The sequence below is a fragment of the Pseudoliparis swirei genome, chromosome 8, assembly GCF_029220125.1.
Source record: "Pseudoliparis swirei isolate HS2019 ecotype Mariana Trench chromosome 8, NWPU_hadal_v1, whole genome shotgun sequence".
In the NCBI taxonomy this organism is placed as follows: Eukaryota; Metazoa; Chordata; class Actinopteri; order Perciformes; family Liparidae; genus Pseudoliparis; species Pseudoliparis swirei.
The window spans coordinates 10,298,887-10,320,516 of record NC_079395.1 but is presented as its reverse complement, the minus strand read 5'-3'; the positions used below and the strand labels follow the sequence as shown (position 1 = coordinate 10,320,516).

General features: G+C 41.6%; 1 protein-coding gene across 3 annotated transcripts in view; it reads left to right on the top strand.

Annotated features, from left to right (window-relative positions):
• Positions 1-19,599, top strand: part of LOC130198325 (low-density lipoprotein receptor-related protein 8-like) — a 69,356-nt gene extending 49,757 nt beyond the window's left edge. For 2 of the 3 annotated variants that reach the window (XM_056421474.1, XM_056421472.1), the window contains 11 exons: positions 1,874-1,993; positions 2,503-2,628; positions 6,567-6,738; positions 7,747-7,974; positions 9,725-9,843; positions 10,372-10,511; positions 12,721-12,862; positions 13,485-13,637; positions 14,478-14,768; positions 15,462-15,530; positions 17,049-19,599. In XM_056421474.1, the coding sequence (XP_056277449.1) occupies positions 1,874-1,993; positions 2,503-2,628; positions 6,567-6,738; positions 7,747-7,974; positions 9,725-9,843; positions 10,372-10,511; positions 12,721-12,862; positions 13,485-13,637; positions 14,478-14,768; positions 15,462-15,530; positions 17,049-17,389 (1,901 nt within the window). In that variant the 3' untranslated portion in view covers positions 17,390-19,599. The remainder of the gene's footprint in view (positions 1-1,873; positions 1,994-2,502; positions 2,629-6,566; positions 6,739-7,746; positions 7,975-9,724; positions 9,844-10,371; positions 10,512-12,720; positions 12,863-13,484; positions 13,638-14,477; positions 14,769-15,461; positions 15,531-17,048) is intronic. The other variant, XM_056421473.1, reaches the window with a different exon arrangement.
• Positions 19,600-21,630: the final 2,031 nt, after the last annotated feature.

The window sequence follows — 21,630 nt, the reverse complement described above, 5'->3', positions numbered from 1 at the left end:
GAGGAAAAGCTATTTGTGCTATCACACGGCCTCCCCTGAGGCATGTGTCTTACCCACCCAGCCCCTCTCAAAGAAGAAGGAACGTGTGAGTCCTCAAATACAGACACATTTTGTTTTTTCTTCTGTCTGCAGTTAATTCTGCTGACATGAAGGGAGTTAGCAGAAGCTACTTTGAGTGGCAGGTTGCTGTCACCCATCCAGCTGAATTAGTGATGGGAATTTAATGCTGGCGGTTGAGGAATTCAAAGTCTGCTGGCACTGACACAAAGCAAACATGAATATATGTTCCCACAAAAGTAACCCTCAGTCAATCTTTGGAGAGTCAACTGTATCTTTGTCTAACGTGGTTTAGCTGTGCAAAAAATAACTTTGCTCAAAGCTGAACAGGTCATCCTGGATCCCTGTCGTCCGTATTTTGCATGTGTCAAAGTCTTGTATTGTAATTGTATCATAATGAGGACCACATTCATCAGGACTGACTTTCAGCATTTTATTGCAATGCTCAAGAAATGGCATTGGCATGATTTCCCTGTAATTGTAGAAAAGCAAAGCCTTCAGAGAATATTTGTGACTGAGGAGAGTGTAACAACATAAACAGCACAACATTGACTCAACACTACGATTTAGCATCGCAAGATGTGGCCGCTCTGAAACGTGTGTTGACAAATGTCTCTTGTATTGATCAATTTGATGCAATACAATCAAAAGAGCTTTAGCCCTAAAATGTAAAAACACATTCACTGAGCACTTGTTTAAAGTAACTTAAAGGACTTTGGGTGAATACGCTTACTCGCTTTCTTAGAAACAGTTGGATGAGAATTTATTATATCTGTACGGTAAATATAAAGCTAGAGTGAGCCAGATGCTGGTTACCAATTCAAGCACTCATGATTCAGGAGTGAGGTTTCCCTTGTCGTTTAACAATTTTTCTCTTGATCATCCCTTTCCATTGTGCACCATGCTTAATTGTTTGACGTTTCTATCAACAGCTTACAGACTTTACTTTGTACATAGACATTTCTTCTGGTGATCTCAGCCTTTCCTGAGTTAACTTACCTTCTATGATTCATTCAAACAATATATCGGTTTTTTTCTTTAAAAAGCAAAAATGGACAGGAAAGTGCACTGAAGAGATGTCAAGTCATTCCCGCGGTGAAATGTCAGAAAGATACTGCTCGATGGAACAGCTTGTGTATGCATTTGCTAGATGAAACTTGATCCTCAGCTGTATTGAACAACCTTCAAAATTGCAGCCACATTTGAATCCTCCTTGCTATCCAGTACTTCATAAAGTCATTATGTGCAGCCTAATAAAATCGTTTCTGCCTCCGCTTTCTTTCTTGTGTGCCAACCTTCAACCGTGTGCCAGCTGCTGTGACCTAGTTTAAAATGAGAGTGGTTGTGTTTTTACGTCTTTTTCTTTTGGTTCCTTTCATTCTCCAGATGATTTTACATCACTCTGCCTCCATTTAAGTAGCAGGCATGTTTAATTTAGATGTCTTCTCTCTCTCTCTCTCCCTCTCCCTCCCTCCCCATGGGGCATCTCAGAATCCCAGTTCACAGCATTAATCCCCTTTTCACACATATTTCATATCCCTGCAGATGAACCTGCTTTTCAGGTTTAAGAGATTTTACGGCGTGTGATGTCTTGTCTCTTTGATTCCTTTTTTTTCCTGATATATGGATATGGGTTCAAAAAAGATGGAAGATTGCTGCGATAAAATGAAGATATTGAAGATGATATCCAGTGTTCCCACCTATGTGCCACACATATTTAATCAGATTTTAAATGACCCGTTGGCATCCCGTCATGTCCCTATCTCTTCTATGATTGGCTGCATTTGACCACTGGCTTCTTTCCTTTGTTTTCCAGGGCTGAATGAGTGTATGATCAACAACGGCGGCTGCTCCCATGTCTGCATGGACCGACCAATTGGCTTTGAATGCCAGTGCCCTTCTGGCTACCAGCTATTGGACAAGAAGACATGTGGTGGTAAATAAATGAACTTCAGATCGAAGGCAGATAGATAAAACATTTAATTGCATGTTAGCTGCTGACCAAGCTACTATGAGACTGTGTGTGTGTGTGTGTGCGTGTATGTATATATATATATATATATATATATATATAGTCTTTCACACTTTCCCCATCCTTTTAACACAAACAATTTTTCCCCCATAACACCCGAGGAAAAAGCCTGCTTGAAGGAAATAGAGCGTAGAAGCCAACAGGGACACGCCCTGCCTCACTGTCTTCTTATTTCTTCCCATTAACTGGATAACAACATGTCTGCGTGTCTCCAGCACTAACAATTGATCATGGGCATATTCACTCATCCGTTACAGCTGTTAGTCTAAGAAATTCATTGCTATATCTACATTTAGGGAATTCAGTTTCCGCTCTTATGCCGTGCAGCTCATGAGGGTGAATGAGTGCCTGTCTGTCGGGGTCCGTCTCTCAGCCGATTGATCGCCTCTCTTCCCTCTTCCTTCTCCCTGCAGACATTGATGAGTGTGAGAACCCTGACGCTTGTAGCCAGATCTGCATCAACTACAAGGGGGATTTTAAATGTGAATGCCATGAAGGCTATGAGATGGACCCTGTTACTAAGACCTGCAAGGCAGAAGGTGAGTCGCAAAGCTCAATGATCCACAATGCAACACAATAGGATTCATGTGAGGGTTTTCTATTCGATTGAACATGAAAATCAGTGATTAGTCAAAAGGATGCTAGAGTTTTTGAATGTGTTGTACTTATACTTCATGTATACTTTTTGTAAATCATGCAGTTTTACATAGTTGCTGTTTTAAAGACACATTTTCCTCCACTAAAGAGGGTGTTGTTTTGTTGATAACAAAACATTCTCTCACATTTTTGCACTGCCTCATTAGTGCTTCACGCTTTACGCTCAGCTTTTGAGCCGCAGTGTCAAAACCCTCCTCATTTCATCACAAACATCTTTCTGCTGTAAGGTTTTTATCGTCACTCTGCACTTGCTTGTGCAATTGACATAATTGCTTAATGGTAAAGAAAGCGAGCATCACCAAGGCAACTGCTTGGTTTCTCCCAGTCCTTGTGCCCTCAAGTGTCCTGTCCCACCATTAGACAGTGTCATGAGTGACAGAGTGGTGTGTTCAACCATGCTGAACACTTATAATTAGGTAAAGCAACTCTTCCGGGGTACCTGGCTGAGTTACGACGGATGCTAATTCATTCAAATTGAATCGTGTTTGTTGACAACAGTTGTCGAACTAGTGGAGAACAAAGTGAACTGCTTAGAGGCCAATTCATTTTATTTGCTCCTACCATGCGCCGAAAGCTATCGGCATGAGTCTTACAGAAAGAGGCCAGTTTATATGTTTACAATTCCTTTCCCCTAAAATGTTAATTATATAATAACACAGAGTCAAAAGGCATTGCAGCTTAGGAAACCGTGAGTCAATTGAAGGGATTGGGTCCTTGTGGCTGTCAAATGATGTGATTTCATTTCCCTCAATTCGGCTGAGCTGATATCAAAGCTCAGCACTCGCATGTCTGTGTTTGCATTTGCACCCCCTGTATACGTGTTTGGATTGTATCTGCCCCCTGCCTCGGTCTGCACTTCTGTATTTCTCTGTGCATGACTGCCCGATGTGTTTGTTATCTGTTCATCATGGCCAGGAGAGAACTGTGTGACTACTGTGTGTCGGGCTGCCTGTCAAAAGCAGAATCGCAGTGAATGCAATTGTTCCTCCGCTGCAGTCAATGAAACGAGCAGGGGACTATTTCCTCTTCAGAGGCGTTGGAAATGTTGTCATTGTAACGACCTAATGTTGAGAACATTTAGTCCTGACATCACTCAGACTTGGATGTGGAAGAGGGAGGAAAGGTAAGAAAGGGGGATACTACTATGAAGTTACGACACACACTGTCAAAAGGAAACTGAAGCGAGCAAGTTATTAATGAGAGAATATCATATTTGCCTCTGGAGATAACTGGCTGCAGCTGCCTCCTGTTACTAAGCAGTGTCAGAGAGAGATAGGCTCAAGATAGATGTTGCAAGACAATGGTGGGATATAGTTGCCAGCCAAAAGTGATAAAACCGTGTATGTGGCCTCTATTACCCACTTGGCTTTTTCTTGCCAGAATTTGAGGAAACAATCATGAAGATAGCATGATAGTACAGTATAAATGCGTTTATGGCCCCTGTTCACTTTTAGGGCTAATTAAAATGCATCCTGGGTGACCTTATCACAAGTGGACAGCTCTAAAAATAGGTGTGAGTGCACCTAAAATGAAACAAGAACACACTGTGCTGTAGATGCCCAATGCTTAGCTGTGTGTGCTTGTACTGCAGCATGACAACGACACCGAACTACTTCTTATTTAGTTGACTTTTGAAGTTTAGACTTCATAATGTCTTACATTTGTAAATGTGCACTGATAATGTGAATTTTATTATATAACAACAATATTTTATTAATACAAAAATAAAGGGAGTGATTCAAATTATAGTGTGACAATATTAACACGTGAAAATACACAAAAACAACATTGAATAATAAAAAAATATATTTATATATTTTTTTTTTTCTATTTATTCATAATACATTTTCATATCCTGCTTTGTCTGTCTCATTTTGTGTTTGTTTGTTTTTGTTCTTCTTTATCTGGTATGCAAATATTCACTGCCGCCATCTTCCTGAGCTCGATGCATTTTGAGCCTTGCCAGCAGGTCTTGGAATAGCAACATCTATGGTGATGTTAGTATTGCGCTCAAAGCACCACTGCCTCAGTACAGCCTCACTGAGCCACTCGCATGGCTGCAGACGTCTTGTATCTAGTAGGCGTCACAATTTCCAGACTGATCAAATCCAATGGGAGTGGGAAATAGGAAATGTAATCCCAATTGATCCCATGAGATGCATTTGAGATGCATTCCAGCTGAGACCTGCAATCCATAGTTTACCCCTATGATTGGCAGCGTGCAGTTATAAAATACCTTTTTAGTCGATTAACACTTGTACGAATTGGTCAACTAATCCATGATTTTGTTTAATCAACAGATCTGTAAAACTTAGTTCCTCCACCAAGAATCACTCAAAAGCACCACTTTAGATCTTGTTGACCAGAGATGTGTTCATGTCTCTTGGAAATAAGTCATTCAGCATGAAAAAGTAGAATAATGTTATTATATATATGTATCATCCTTTATGTCTGTTTACATCTATTGCAGTTGAAGAGTGAGATGAGGGAACTGCTTATTGTTTTGTTAGGTTTACAAGCAAAGTGTAAGACACCTGTCTGATTTCACTTTGTTCAAGGTTGTTTATTCCGGGGAATTATTGCATTGCTCGTCTTTTTGTGTGTGCACACTCGTTCATGTCTATTTAGTTACTGCCTGTTAGAAAGTTGACATCTTTGCTGTTTAAAGAGGTGCTGAATGCTAAGGTACTGCTAATCTATATGTGCAAGGAGAAGGTGAATTAATGATGCATCCAGACACAGTGATCAATACAGAAACTATGCAGCGGTTTTTAATGAAGGATTATTGTCCCCGCACTCTTATTAGAGGAGGATATTGAGCTGTATCACACAAGCTTTGTTGTGTTTATCTGTGTTAAAAGATGACATTAAGAGTATCAACTTGGGTGCTAAAAATATGCAGCATCGTATTAAGCTGCAATGTCTTTTGACTCTGTGTTATTAAAGTAGAGGAATGTCTACATCATCCACTGACACGCGGCTTCATGTTCAACCGTCTTATCCGGTACACAAGTGTTTTGGTGCTGTGCGGAAACAAATTTTTTTTAAGGCTCATCGGAATCTTCTTCCTTTTTGTCCTGCCTTTGCAGCAGCACATTGTTGCATGTTTTGAGTTACATTTTTTACACACATGCATGTAAAGTCATTATTCTTAACCCTCCTGTTACCTTTAGGGTCAATTTGACCCCATTCAATGTTTAACGTCGGTGTTCTTTGGGGTCAATTTGACCCCAGGCTGTTTTTCACTGTCAAAACATATAAGAAATATCAACTTTTTTATATATTTAAAGGGCTATTTAGGTAGTCAACAAACAAACATAAAGTACCTCACACTTAAACTTGGGAAACAATATTAATTCTAATAATTTTCTGGAGGTTTTAATTGCTGGGGTCAAATTGACCCCGAGGGTAAAATATGTTAGTAAATGTGAAGGTAACAGGAGGGTTAATCCAATCTCGTTCGTATTTCCCCTGGCTCAAGGTTATATTTAGCTTTTAATACTTTACTTCTTTGCCTCATGTGAATCATATAACGGGTGCTGTGCATAGAGGATGAGTGCAGCTCCTTTCTTACAAGAGATAATGTCATCGACCCTTCTTCTGGCCCTTTACCAAATTGTCAAAGCTTGTTTGACTGGTCATTATTGAAGTACATCCCAACTCCACTTACCAATGATGTATTATTCGTACTAATGTATTCATCTTGCTTCTAAATTGCTTTTTACTATGAATGATTGTAAAGTTCAGCTGGATAAACTCCCCCATACTGCAACAACACCCTTTTTCAAGGGCATGACCTCTTGTTGTACTTTGTGTGCAGGAAAGAGCCCCTACCTGCTGTTCACCAACCGGCATGAGATCCGACGCATCGACCTGGTGAAGAGGGACTACAGCCAGGTGGTGTCCACCCAGAAGAACGCTGTAGCTCTGGACCTGGATGTGGCCAACAACCGTATCTTCTGGTGCGATCGCTTTCACCGGAAAATCTACAGGTAAATGTTTACAGATGAAACCTAAATTTAAAGATACAAAACTGATTTCATATTTTTAAAAAACCTTGTCACTCTTGGATTTAAAAAACAAGCTTCTTGACATTTTGAAAATGTCAGATTTGAGACAAAATAGTATAAATGTGACCTTACCGGGCTAGGTCACATATTTGAGGGGCCAAACCGTATAATGTTGCACCCTGGCGGGATTTTATTGGCGGATATTTTATTTACTAAACATCTGCTTGTATTTAACTGAGTCAATGTTTCAGGCCTGCTACTATTTGCAGATTAATTTCACCCTTCCTATTGTTATCCCGACTACGATTTCTCCCCAGAGTGTATTCTAATTGGAGCACTGTGTTCTCTGTACGAAATGGATGTTAAGCGAAAAGATCTCTGGGGAAACTAAAATTCCTGTTTGGGAGCACGGCTGCCTAGCCCTCACCCCACACCTCTGCCGGGGTCAAATCATTACCAGGCAGGGCAACCCCTGAGTTAGGCCTTGTCTATTCTGATAAGTGGTGCACCTGAGAAGGATGCCAACCCCCGGATGAACCTGCTCAGTGCACGGCCCGAGGCTACAGCTCGCATACCAGTCCCATTCTCCACTACAACGCGGTGGAGACGGATTGAGTCGGGATAATACTCAATCTGTAGGGTATTCATTGTCCTGTATGTTCTCAGACTGTATATCCACTTAACATTTATCAATACCATGTGCCAAAAATACCTGGAGAAACAGTTATTGCTAGATTGACTTTCACTGAGAAAGTAATTACAGTTGCGTTTTACAGTTAGTCTAACTGAAAGTCAATATTTTAAACGGATTAATCTTCTTTAATAGGATGCGATGTAATAATAATGATAGTGTATAAAGAGCCAGTATTACAAAATAAAGCTTCGCCAGGCAGTCAACGCCCCGTCACTACACATCCTTTCTGAAATGATGTTTTTCTGTAGGCTATGACTCACATCTACTCATCTTCTTAAAATACCCTTCGTCTTCAGTGCCTTCATCCATGAGGCCAGTGACCCCTCCCAGCAGGTGCCGCTGCTGGATTCTCTTCTGCAGACCCCCGTGGGTCTGGCTCTGGACTGGCTCCAACACAACCTGTACTGGGCCGACTCCGGAGACAAATCCATCTCCGTGGCCTCAGTGGACGCCACCAAGAGACGCGTCCTCATCGACACTGACCTGAGTGAACCCCGGGCCATAGCGCTGGATCCCCATCACGGGTAAGAAGGAGGACGTGGGTACATTGACCAGGAGCACGTTACTACGACACGCCTTGACCGACACGATTCATTTCTAATGTATGTTAATTACTTAACTTTATGCTTTTAATTTACAAAATAATATACAATATCTCAGCATAAAATTGTGTCACGCTGATTTAAATCGGTATGCTGGCAGACACAAAACTGATGTATTTGTTTTATCAAAGATGCAGATACAGATTTATTAGATGATTTCAGCCCAGGACCCAGGAAATTAATAAACATAAGCCTCTTCTGAGACCATGTCTAATAGTAAATATAAGTGAATGCTTCTTGCTGTATTTGGGAATCCAGAGTTACAAGCATGTGACCCATGAAGCATCATGACTCAATAGTTTTGTAAAAGGTCTGTCCCAGATGAGTGCTCCTAATCTGGGAAGCTTTCTAAATGTATGCCAGCGTGTGCTTCTCCATGTTTTGTCTTCTTTTGAGCCAAACCCAGATGAAAAGAAACTACAATCAACATCACATAGCCTAGACTGAGGCAGCATTTCTGCACATTAGAGACCCAATCATGACCCACACACTCTTGAGATGAAATGATAGTTTTTTCTTTGCAGGAAAATTCACTTTACGTCAGGAATGAACATTTACACAGAAAAGACGTGATGTGTAAATCACACTGGATTTTGCTGCTGTGACTGCTATTTCCCATTAACCATTCAAACTACACAGAACTCATACAATAACAGCTTTCACCTTTTACAACCCATTCAGCCTCCCACAAATCATTGCCATGGCTGCAGTTTATACGAACACTGATGATGTACATTAGCACAGCTGCAGAGTTGCATCGAACACATTGCTTCTAATGATGACATGATGGGCAGTTTAACACATCGGGAAAGCAAAAGTTTCAGTGAACACTCATTTGTACGAAAGCTGATTCTGTTCCTGCATTGCTGCTCTTTTGACTTGTGCTGTGACTTTATGGTGCTGAACGAACAACTCACATTGAGTGCACTTTACCCTCTTTGGATCTGTTGCATTTATCTTTGTTTCCGTCTTCACTTATGTGATTTTGTAATATACCAGCTGATATTAAGACATTTCTCCATTCATGTGTCCCCTTTAAAACCACAGTTCCACACATTTCCCAGGTTCTGTTCCCAGACATCAAATCAGACGATATTGTCATTGCAATAATGTTCAGTATGTATAGAAAATAAATGAGTTTCAGCTGCCAATTGAAGAGAAATGACATTGCCCTATGTTGTGCAGCCTTACATAGGATTGTTCTACAATAGTCTCTGCATTGCATTTCAATTTTTAGCACTTTCATCATGTACTGTCATCTTGCTAATGCAAAAAATATTGGTGCAGTACACATAATAAGATATCAAATATGGAAGAATGCTATCTGACTTATTATTGAAAGGAAAATAATGGCATTAAAGTGAGTAAATCCCCCCCCCCCCTCCCCCCGGTGTCTCAAAGCCGTTTAATTATTCTTTTTCCAGGCAAACTAATTGATGGAAAAGTGTAAACCAGCACAACAGGGACTAGCACGCAGTCAACATACTAAATATTGTATTATAAAGGATGAGACTATCCCAAAAATGTGAAAAAAAGAGAAGCTATCTTGAGATAGACAGAATAATACTTGTGCAGGATGAGATTGTTATTTCCACAGGTCAATCTCAGTCCAGTAGCACAACATGAAGACTTCATAATAACACAATAAGTGTGCTTACTTTGTTCAATCCAGCTTCATGTACTGGTCAGACTGGGGCACGCGAGCCAAGATAGAGAAGGCCGGGATGAATGGAGTGGACCGACAGGTGCTGGTGGCTGATAACATTGAATGGCCCAATGGCATCACTCTAGGTGAGAGAAGATCAGCTGTTTTTCATCTCCTGTCCTTATGTTATGTGTTACACATTGCTAGATTGTACACCTATTGTTGTGTTTTTCTGAATGTGCCTGAAGCACAGTTCTTAAAAAGAGCTAATACACTTTATCAACTCACTGCAGGTAAAGATCAGAAGTAATTCAAATGATACGGGTAAATGCTAAATAATAATGGCTAGAAATATAGTAATAGGGTCATCACAGTTGTTTTGAATGACATTTGAAGTGTTCTAGAAGTTATAGATCGACACAGTAAAACTTCAGTGGTGTAATCGTGAGAATCTGACATTTTAAAATGTAATCAATATCACCTGAAAGGATTTGTTGGTCAGAGTACAAGAGTGATTAGATACCACGAAGACAATCAATCTGGATTGAGTTTGGGAAAGTCTTTTTCACCTGTGTGTGTGTGTGTGTGTGTGTCCATCTGTGTGTGTGTGTGTGTCTGTCTGTCTGTCTGTCTGTCTGTGTGTGTGTGTGTGTGTGTATTTGTGTGTTTCTCAGATGTAGCCAACAGGCGTCTGTACTGGGTGGATTCAAAACTTCACCTTATAGCCAGCGTGGACCTGAACGGAGCTCACCGCAGAACACACGTGTCATCCGCAGAGAAACTGGGACACCCCTACGCGCTGGCTGTCTTTGAGGTTTGTGCGCAAGAGATTTTTTTGTGATTTTTGGCGGTTTCTATGGTATCATCCAGTCTCCCACATCTCATCATATCTACATCTCTCTCATTAGCCTCACAGGCGCCTGCAGTGTGACTGGGAGTCTGAATGTAATGACTGGTAAATTTAATTTGCTGTGTGTGTGTGTGTGTGTGTGTGCGTGCACTTGTGGGATTGACTGTCTGAGAATACTAAACAGAAGACAGCTATAGAGCAGCCTAAAGCAACCCACGCACATACTGTATGCTTTTGGTCTTAAGCCAGTTTTTGTGTGTGTAAGCGTGTGCAATTATGCTTGTAACTACCATTACACTCTTGCCTGGTATGTCCCTGTTGTTGCTTATGCAGCAAAGTCCCAGACAGTTTCAGATGGCTGCCAATGACGTCACCCAAGTGGCTTATTCCCCTTTGGGACTCTTCTGGAGGGGAACTGGTCTAAGTGGGATTGATGAAGCTTTTTTTTTTTACAGCAGCAGGCCAGATTTACAAGCTTGGATTTGTTAAAAATTACCGACTTGGGTTTAAGTTATATTCGTGACACCAACACTTGATTCAAAAGGCCATCATTTTACAGTAGAGTTTTACAACAGAGTTAAAAAGTCTCGGTGCTGCAGACCTGACTAAAAAGTAGAGATGGAAAGAGTATTAAAATCCTTACTATTACAATACCCCCATGTAAAAATGCTCCATTTGTAAAAGTAAAACATATTATTGGTATGTATTTAAAAGTAACACAATATTGTTTAGTGTTACATTGTGATACTGTATATTATAACATTGAATTATTATCATGCACTCATGTTTAAAGAGCCTTTCATTCACATTATTCTATTCATTTTTGTAAAATGTATTTATGAAATATTTAATTTAAAGTATATAATTGAGATATCTTTATTTAATATAATTTCATTGTGTGTGTACAATCTTAATCTGTTAAGTAACCAGTAACTATAATGGGCATATCAATAAAGTAATCAGTACAATATTTCATAAAGTAGAAGTATGAAGTAGGAAGAAAATGCTACGAATCAAAAGTACTTTTAAATGTCAAAATTAATTAAAATGGATTAAAGTTACTTTCCACCGCTGCAAAAAAAACATCTTGTTACAAAGATTTGCTGTTTAGAATACAAACTGCTCACAGATGTCACTTTTAACAAAATGAAAATGACAATAGAGGTTACCAAAGCATGACCTTGAGGGGCTGCTGGCTGTTGCAGCAGTCAGTGTAACTGGCAGAATGAAGACACGTTCCCTTTTCATGTCATACCGGATCGATCTGGGCTTCTCTGCTCCGCCCCGCTTTGACAACAAGGTGACCTTCTTGCTCAGGATGTTGAACATTCACCAGCCACCTGTTATTGACTGGAGCTTGTTGTATTGTACATCACATTACCATGTTGTACACACACACACACACACACACACACACACACACACACACACACACACACACACACACACACACACACACACACACACACACACACACACACTTACTTGCCTTTGAGCCCCTATCTTTGATCTAAATAGGATTCGTTTTAATAATTTAGGATCTAATGCTGTAACGAACTACAAAGGATGTGCCAGACACGTGAAGCCTATAAAAATAAATCATTAAATGGGTTGAATCTTCCACAATAAGGTGTAACCCTGTTTATTGCATGCCTGCCGTTTACTGTTGCACTCCGATTGAATTAAATAACCCGTCTTAGTTACCATTAAACTTCTGGTATTTGATTAATTCCTCACCTTCTATTATTTGCAGCAAAAGCTACATAAACACACTCTCTTATGTAAATGAGAAAATATTTATTTTTCTCATTTCAAATATTGAATCCACACATTACCAAAAATACATGCTATGTTGAGATATAGATTGTTATGGAGATATGAAATGATCTACATATGAATAGAAGATTTTCACCGTGTTGCCAACAAACCCAACAGAATGAACACGCATCAATGAAATCTTTGATCGTTTCGATCCTTCCAAGTTTCCCAGAAGCCATAAAGTGATAATCATTTTTATTGTAGATTGTAGAGATTAGATACGGCTCAGACTTTTGAGGTCACAACCCCGCTGTTAAAGTAGCAACAGTGCTCTTGGGATTAAACCCACCACCACCCTGACTAACCTGTTCTGTGTATGGCTCATATTAAAACAAGGATGCTCTCTGTGCTTCAGGATCGTATCTACTGGACAGACAGAGACACGTCGGCGGTCTTCATGGCCAACAGGCTGACCGGTCAAGACATCCACGTGCTGGCTGAAAACCTCAACGACCCCCATGACATCGTGGTCTTTCACCAGCTCCGCCAGCCGCAAGGTGTGTTCCCCCAGTAGGAGTGAGTGTCCTGCATGTGTGTCTGCACGTCCCCTCCCTGAGATGCTGTGACCACGTTTCCCTGGTGCATCCATGTCGACCCAGGAACATGAATAAATGATGTTTGGCTTGTGACTGCGGTGGAGTGATCAAAGCATTGGGAGCAGCAGTACATTCACACATCTGTGAAAACCCCGCCCGCTTCCCTCTTAACCTGACAATTCATATTTGAGTGGAACTGAACAGAGTTTTCAATCATGAATGTGATGGCTGTGTATTTCCTTTCTTGTGTGTCTTTCCGATTTGATCTTCATACAAGTCTGTTTTCCTCTTAACAAGACACCATGAACAAAATGGTGGTGTACCTGTCTCAGAGCACAGGGTCTCGTTGATTTTTACAGCAAGTTTCTGTATGATGCAAGATTGTGTTCTTTAGATTGTGTTCACGCATTGTAATGGCTTTCTTAAAAAGGGAATTCAGCAGTATTCACAGTGGGAAACAATACAGTGCATCAACTCTCTCTGACTCTGCTATCGCCCCATGTTGAATTAGTGATAATCTTATTTATATAACCATAACTGTGTAATTCCCCATGTCTCTCTCTCTTTCCCTGTATCACTCCAGGCCCAGACAGCTGTAATCTGGGGAGCGTGGCCAACGGAGGGTGTGAGTACTTGTGTCTGAAGGCTCCACAGATTACCGAACACTCGCCCAAATACACCTGCGCCTGCCCCGACGGGCAGGACCTGGGGCCTGACATGAGAGCCTGTGTGCCAGGTGAGCGTGTTTCTGATCGTTAATTGAGAGCATCAAGTAATCAATATCGGGCAGAGAGCGCCACAGTGCTTATTGTGTAGATAATCAGATTCTGCTTGACTTCAGGAAGCTCTATTTTTGTCATCAAAGGGAAAACCTCAGGGGGTTTAGGCAGTTGTCTACTGGATTAGTGCTGACTAATGTTCACTTTGTAGGAAATACATATAGAAACATAAATAATAGTTATAATAATAAATTGATGAATAGTTAAATAAATAGCTTGCATTTTAAAACACCTCTCAAGGGACCACAGGATGCTTTAAACATATGTAGCCAAAACTAAATAAAAACAATAACACAAGACAGAAAATGAATAATCATTTTTCGAAATTGAATTAACTGTATTTTCAGTGTGAGCCGTCGTGCCTGAAACTCTGTTGCTGTTTGGAAATAACTGTCAATTACTGGCTTAGTGGATTTCATCACAGAGTTGATAAAGTAGAACAAAAGATCAATTCGTATTTTATTTGGAGTAGGTATAATATTAGATGTGCTCCCTTCTAGCAACATACTGTATGTATTGAACCTGTACATTAAAATTATAGTTGCTAAGCAACACAGACGAGCGTTAGATACAATACATATTATGCAATGAGATGCAATCTAACACTACATCTCTGGAACAAATACTTCATTCGTTGCATTGCATTGTAATATTATGGTGTTGATGATAACTCGTCATGCCATGGAGCGGACAGCTGTCAGCTCATTTATGTCTGGATTATCTTTTTTACAGATATTACAGCAATAATTCAGTTTCTCGAGTGAACGGTTTTTATGGTGCTCTTCCTTTCTCTGCAGCAGCGCCACGAAACAACATGACGCCGACCTCCTCCCCTCCTGCTGGATTTACACATGGCACGAGAGACACTTTGGCGCAAGCGTTCCCACCGCCCTCAGGGAGAGTATCACAGGCGGACGCCACCCCTCACTTGACCGCAGCTCCCTCTGGGGCCCCCGATACCTTCGCACACCTCTCCACTCTGAACCCTTTGCCGTCACAAGAGTCAAAAGTACTGGGCTCGCGCTCCACTGCCGACTCGATGGTCGTCTTCACCACACCCGCAAGGGACAGCAGCGTCTCTCAACACTGTAAGTGGGCTCTGAATACATCTCAGTTAGAGATTTTACATTTGACGTCTGTATGATTTTGAAAGGGCAGTGGCCCAAGCGATGGGGTCCAATGCTCTTGTAAAGGGGCCCTTTCACCTGAGCGTCCTCCTTTGCTGCCAAGCACCACATTCCACGGTCCTATTCACACTCATAATGTAGCTCAGAAGCTCACCCTCAATGTAATGATGACATTAAATTCAGGGATCTACGAGCCCCGACAACCACGTGCAACTGACTTTAATAGGACTAATGGACGGTTGCCGTGCAAATGTCTCCTTTCCCTCACTAAATTGTGCTCTGTGTGGCCTGCAGGGTATTTGTCTGCCAGGACATGCATGCACTTAAGTAACTGCACATACATAAGTGTGTGTGTAAGCATGTGATATGCAAATGAGTGTGAGGTGACATTGGAGCCTGATGGCGTCTGGATGAAGGAAGAGTAGGTCAGGGTTAATGTCAAGGTCGCACTCCAGCAAAAGCCAACCTCTCTTCCACTATTTGTCCCTCTGTGTAAAACACTCACAGCCACGCATGCATGATCAGTCGCTCCCCACCGCTCTGCTTTATCTCCCTTCTCCTCCACCTGCTCTGCTGCTTATCTCTCACTCTGTTTTGCACTTTTTTTTTTTTACCCTAGCGCTAACTCCTCTTTCTCGTCCAATCTCTCTTCAGCTGGGAGAGAGAATTTCCTCCTGGGCGAGAACTTGACAGTGGCTGTTTTGGGAGTGGTCATCCCCATCGGTAAGTCACCGGAAGCCTTGTTGTCTGTGCTCGTCTGCCCTCATTAAGGCCTGCAAGGCTGCATGAAGCTGCTGTCTACCTGTGTGTCGTCCATTCTCACTGACCGGTCCTGTGGCAGGATGAGAGAAGCTGGCCCACTGGTCTTCCTCGCTGAGGTTTTTTGGGAGTAATTTCTTTGTGCGTCTGACATTGCTGCCACGCTGCTTTATTCACCTCACACTGTGTGTTGTGTTGGGTTCTGCTACAGCCAGACTTGTCAGTTGGCCTTTTTCCCTTTATGTGCTCAACATACTACAGTGCAGCAAGAGAGCACACAACGGTTCTGTGCACGTCAATTTCACAAAATATATATTTCTTACAATAGTGGTATATAGTTTTTATGTTTCCACTACTTGAACACCAATGCAATGGACTTGCATGGAACTGACCATCGGCCAAGGAACCCTCAGATACCTGTTCCACGAGCTGTTTACAGTGATGCCACTGGCAGAGTTTTTGGTTTCAGAAGGTTGACAAAAGCAGGGTTTTCATATCGGTAGGCGGCGTCTGAAATAACAAATGTAGCGCCCACATTTTATCAGCTGTAGCTCCGTGAATTGGTTAGAAAAAGTCACCTGTGTCTAACTTTACACATGACATACTTCATGGCGACATAGCTAAAGCTTCATCGTGTCCCAGGAAAAATCTTCATCAGTTGATGATGTGAAAGACAAGTAGTAACACATTTGTTCAACTATTGCAGCGTAGAGCAATTTGTTTGTGCTGCTCAAAAAAAGGATATTGACAAATTCAACAGCTACACCTTTTTCCCAAAAATGTGTCCCGAAATTGCTCTTTAAAGATGAAGATTTGATTCCCTGGATATATTAAATCGCGGGTAAAGCTGGTCTTACTTTGACACCATTTATTACAAAAAATATATAAAGGCTGTATGTAGAAAAATGTACATGCTTTTCATGTGGCAACTATTACTTAGGCCTATGTGCATCTTTGTGGAATATTAAAGCAAATGCAGCAGCAAAGTGGAACATAATGAGCCAGTCAATTAGTTCAGATAGCTGCTCTTCTCACTTCATATGGTGAACAGACAGAACAGGAGAGGAAGAGGTACTTAATATGGTGGTGAATTTAATAAAGCACATAATTAAATCCTATTTCTTATTCAAGGACACATTTGCTGAGTTGCCTAGAGAATCTGATGTAATGTGATAGTTAAAATGTGCACTCCCCGAGGAGAGTCTAAAACTAATGAACTCCAAAGCCAGGCCTCTAAAGATGCCACACACAGCTGACTAAGAGACTGTGATAAACGTGTTGATTGGTGACCTTGACCCGATGTTTAGCGGACCCCCCTCCCCACACACACACACACACAAACACCCTCTGTGTCGCGGTCCCCCACCCTCTCTGTCCCCCGCATGCCTGGCCTGCTCTCATTTCATCTCGTGGACTCGTGAAGCCTCGGTAACGCTCCCCCCTCTTCCCGTGTCCCTGCCTCTGTGTGTTAAACGCATGCAGTTCCTATCGTTGCCACAGTGGTGTTCGGCCTCGTGTGCACCGGGGTCTACCTGGTGTGGCGCAACTGGCGGCGCAACTCCACCAAGAGCATGAACTTCGACAACCCCGTCTACCGCAAGACCACCGGCGAGGGCGAGGAGGACGAGATCCACATCGGGCGGACGGACGGCATGGGACACCACGCGCACCATCACCCGTACCCGCAGGGCGTCAACATGGGAGTTGGAGGAGCAGGAGGTGGCACCTGCCCGCAGTTCATCGCCCTGCCACTCGGGGGCAGCATGCCCGATCCGGGGACTCACTGGTACACGGAGCAGCCCATGCTGTCCACAGCAAAGTGACCCCACAAGAGCGGATTCAGAGGAAGACGGCCACTCAGGCACACGCACACACGCGGTGAGGTCAGAGGTCAGGGTTGACTTGGACTGAGTTTGCCGAAGGTACGAACAACATATCATCCAGTGGTACATGCAGCCATATTCTGTGCCAATTTACATTTGAAAACAGCAGATTTATTAAGACTCTGATGATTCTTTGAAAAATATGTTTCATACTGTATCTATGCTGGAACTAGATCTACTTTCTTCAGTAAATGCTGAGAATTAATTATAGATTTTGTAAAGTGTGATATTGTGTTTCCAACATTTAAACTGGAAGATGGAAAAAGACAGTTTCCTTTTTTGGATACTCTTGCATTGAAACCTGAGTGAGGTGTTTGTGTCTCATATTGTGAGACGGGGCTGGTGAGAAGTTCTGTTTCATCATTGATGTATTAATTTGGGCTTTGTGTTATTCCTATTTGGCTGTGGAACTCTGGGAACACTGTTTAGGAAGGAGCTATGAAACGGGGACAGCAACTGCGTTGGTGGGACAATCTGTACAGATTAATGTTTGAATCAATCACAAATGTCCTAAATGTCATTACTGCTGTCGCTTGTGGTTTTCCTCATGGGTTTTCTTTGGTAAGAATTTCATTTATTTTTCATTCTGACTGATTCAGAGGCAATTCTTTAAGAGCGAGTGGTCCTGCGTTTCAGAGTGCAGTTGATTTGAGGGGAATTATTTTGATTTGACCTCCAACACCCCAGAGAGTGCAGCAGATCTGGATTGGAAAGAAGAGAATAGAGACATACAACAGTATAGAAGAGAGGTTCAAGGAAAGTGGATTTTTAAGCAAGCGTTCTTCCTTATCATGACTTGATTAGATGTTAAATGGTTTGAGAAAAAGCAATAGACTCAAGCTTTTAGTCAGGCTACAGTGTTACGTCATGTGGTTCACAAAACTCTTTGAGTGTTACAACATTATATTTGATCACCCGCTTTTGACTGTGACAAAAAAGTACATGAGCACGCATGGCGTTCAGTGATAGAAGATTCTTGCTGTTCTCCAGGGGACGGATGCAACGTGCACTTGTCCTCCGAAAACACCAACAGCATGCATACCAGCAGACAATGCAGCCATTCATTGTTCCGGGCAGGACGCACACATTCACAAAAGTAAGCTGGATTCCATCGCCCGCTCCCCTCCTCTTCTTGAGATGGCCGATATCTGAGCAGACAGTTTGGGATAGAAGTGTGTGGGAGAGCCCAGCTGGTGGCTGCATGACGGAAAAACCCTCGTTTAGTGATGTAACCACAGAAAACTAAAACCTGACTCTGATGTAATGAGGTTGAGACCAAATGTTCCTATCGGAGAACATGCTTCATGCTGATTCAGACACTGTTACTCCATTCATGAACCTTAAATGTGTGTGTGTGTGTGTGTGTGTGTGTATGTGTGTGTGTATGTGTGTGTGTGTTCACTATTATGCATGTGAGTGCAAATTTCATCCCACAGCCATATTTGAACCGTTTTGTATGCTCTCTGTTGCACAACCCTCTTAGAATGCCTTCTGCATTGTGTATTACATGGAAGAAACAGTGTGGATGCGTGGATACACAGGTGTGTGTGTGTGTGTGTGTGTGTGTGTGTGTGTGTACGTTGTATATCTGATAGTGTGACACTGGAGAAGCTTTGAGGGTGCTTTTTGATTCATTGATTTGTAAATATGTTTTCATAATGTTTTTGATAATGTATTATACAATTATGTAAAAGAAAGATGTACATAAGATTTTAGATAAAGTGTTGACATGTATATTAATTTATTTGTATAAAAGCAGAACACTGCATTCCCTGATTGTAAGAAATATGAATTATCCACCAAAGTGGTTTGTGTCGTTTCTTGCTGTGCACCATTTAGCATCCCTTCTGTGTGCAACCCTTTTTCCTTTGTTAGCCCACGTAAAACATGGAGTCCCCTCCCCCCAAAATGTCCCACATCTTTGCAACCTGGTGTTAATGAGAAGAGTGATTTTTGTTTATTTGTGCCTTTTTGTTTATGCTTTCATTCTCCTGTAGTATTTTTCATGAAGAGGACAGGGATCAGCCAACTACTGTACATGCAAATACACACTGTATGAAGACCAAACTGGTTCCACTTTTTGATTTTCTGTAATGGATTACTTTGGAATATCTCTATATATTGGTATATAAAATCTGACTAAAAAATTCCTTAATGTGTGCCGTTTCATTTTCTTCTGCAAATGTTTAGCTATCGCGGGTTAGGGGTTAGGCCTGTGCCAAGAACAGCCGTGAGCGAAGGCATTATGATTTTGGGTTGTCCTTCTATCCGTCCTTGTGATGTCTCGGGAACACCTGGAGGGAATGTGTCACGACTGACATGGATGTAAACTGATTATAATAATTGTAATATTAATAAATAACAATGGGTCAAATGTCTGTGTAATGTGAAAGGTGTTGCTCATAGTGACGAGATGGGAGAAATATTCCTGAACTCTGCTTTTAAAACTGGTTTTCGCTCATTGTTTTGGTTTCCAGGGACCACAAATTGACTGTTCAGTCTCACCACATCATGGTTCGAGATTCCTTGAGTGGATTTGAGCAAAGAAGCTCTGATAAACAAAATGTGAACACCTGCTGAGCACCAAATGGCAGACAGACAAATCTCACAATGGTGAAGATCGCTGAACATATGAGGATAAAAAGCTGGGTATTTTCCTTTGTCAGGACCAAAAAACAATCTACGTGTGGGTGAATATTACGTTTGGTCACCCTAATTAAATGCTCATATATGTCTGCTGGATTTAAAACAGTCAATTCTGCCGGCTTTCAAGCTTGTTATATGTCAAATGTATTTGATTTTCCAGCTTGTTGTGTGACTCACATATTTATTACAAATAGAGCCATCTGAATGATTGTTTTATTTGCAAGCAGTATCTGATTAAGTTTGATAACTGGCCATTAACCTGGATCAGAAAAACCTTGAAAGTATTGAAATGCTCACGGTCTGTTTTTATTGCTTGTGATTTAATGTTTTGCTTTCCGTGTAAAAGCAGATAAGAAGATACTCCCACTGTAAGTTTAGAGTCCATTCTGCCTGAGCTGCTTTCATCCACTTACAAAGTGATTCATCAGCTGGCAGGAAATCAGTCGTAGATAAATCCAGTCCATTATCATTATTAAACTACAGCAGGGTAAATGCCCATAAACTCCCTGTTGTACCACTCCCATTAGGATATGGTGTAATACCTATGTTGTATCTGTCCAGGGGTTCCTGCAGCATGCAAGCACAATGGCAAAGATGAGCACCTTTGTTCACTGTGGCATGAAAGCCTGTTTGGGATGGGGGATGGCGTATACACTTATACATCTGTGTTATAGGCACAAAACATAAACAGGAATGCATATTGTCCAAATGCTTTAACCTTCATATGAACACGGATAATCTGTTCAGACCAACACAGATTTCCATACAAACAGCTGATTGAATCCCCTCTTTCTCAGGATATATATATTGGCTTTCTGGGAAAATATCTTTGCTCAGAATCATTACAGCACCAGGACAGACAGTCAGCCAAGATGGAAAAAAATCCTCAGGGGAGATAAGGTGGCTTTGCTCTGTCGGACAGACATGCAGCCTCCTCCCTGTCCCCACACCCAATCCTTCTTGTTTTACCTCAAAAATATAACCCCAAGTCCTTGCAGTAAAACCTCTGTCCCTTACTGTTTCCCAGGGGGTAGAAGAACAAAGGCCCCTCAAACATATCTGCTTTCACGCTTCAATACTGCAGTCGGATTGCAGGTGAATCTCATTTAGTGGAATTTGTACAATTCTGTAGATATCATGTTTATAATTGTCTCCCACACTTGAAAGGGATTATATATGATCCCTTGGATATGCTCATTTTAGAATTCCAGGTTTATGTTTAGCGAATCAAATCGTTGTATTTGATGATTTATGACTTATTTGATGACTCATGTCTGTAATATGAACACAACTTTCAAATAAACTTTACCTGCAAAGTTGTGGTGGGGGCGGTCCAAGGCCATGTAGCCAGACTCCCTACATGGGCGTGCTTCAAAATCTACGTAGACGTTGGTGGTGATCCCATTGGACGCACTCAAGCATATCGTTTCTGACATAGAGGAACCACAACAAGCCGCGTAAGTTGTTTTTTTCCAGCGTTTTTGTGTTGGGAGACATGCCAGATGGGGATGGGGCTGGGGGGTGGGGGTGGGGAT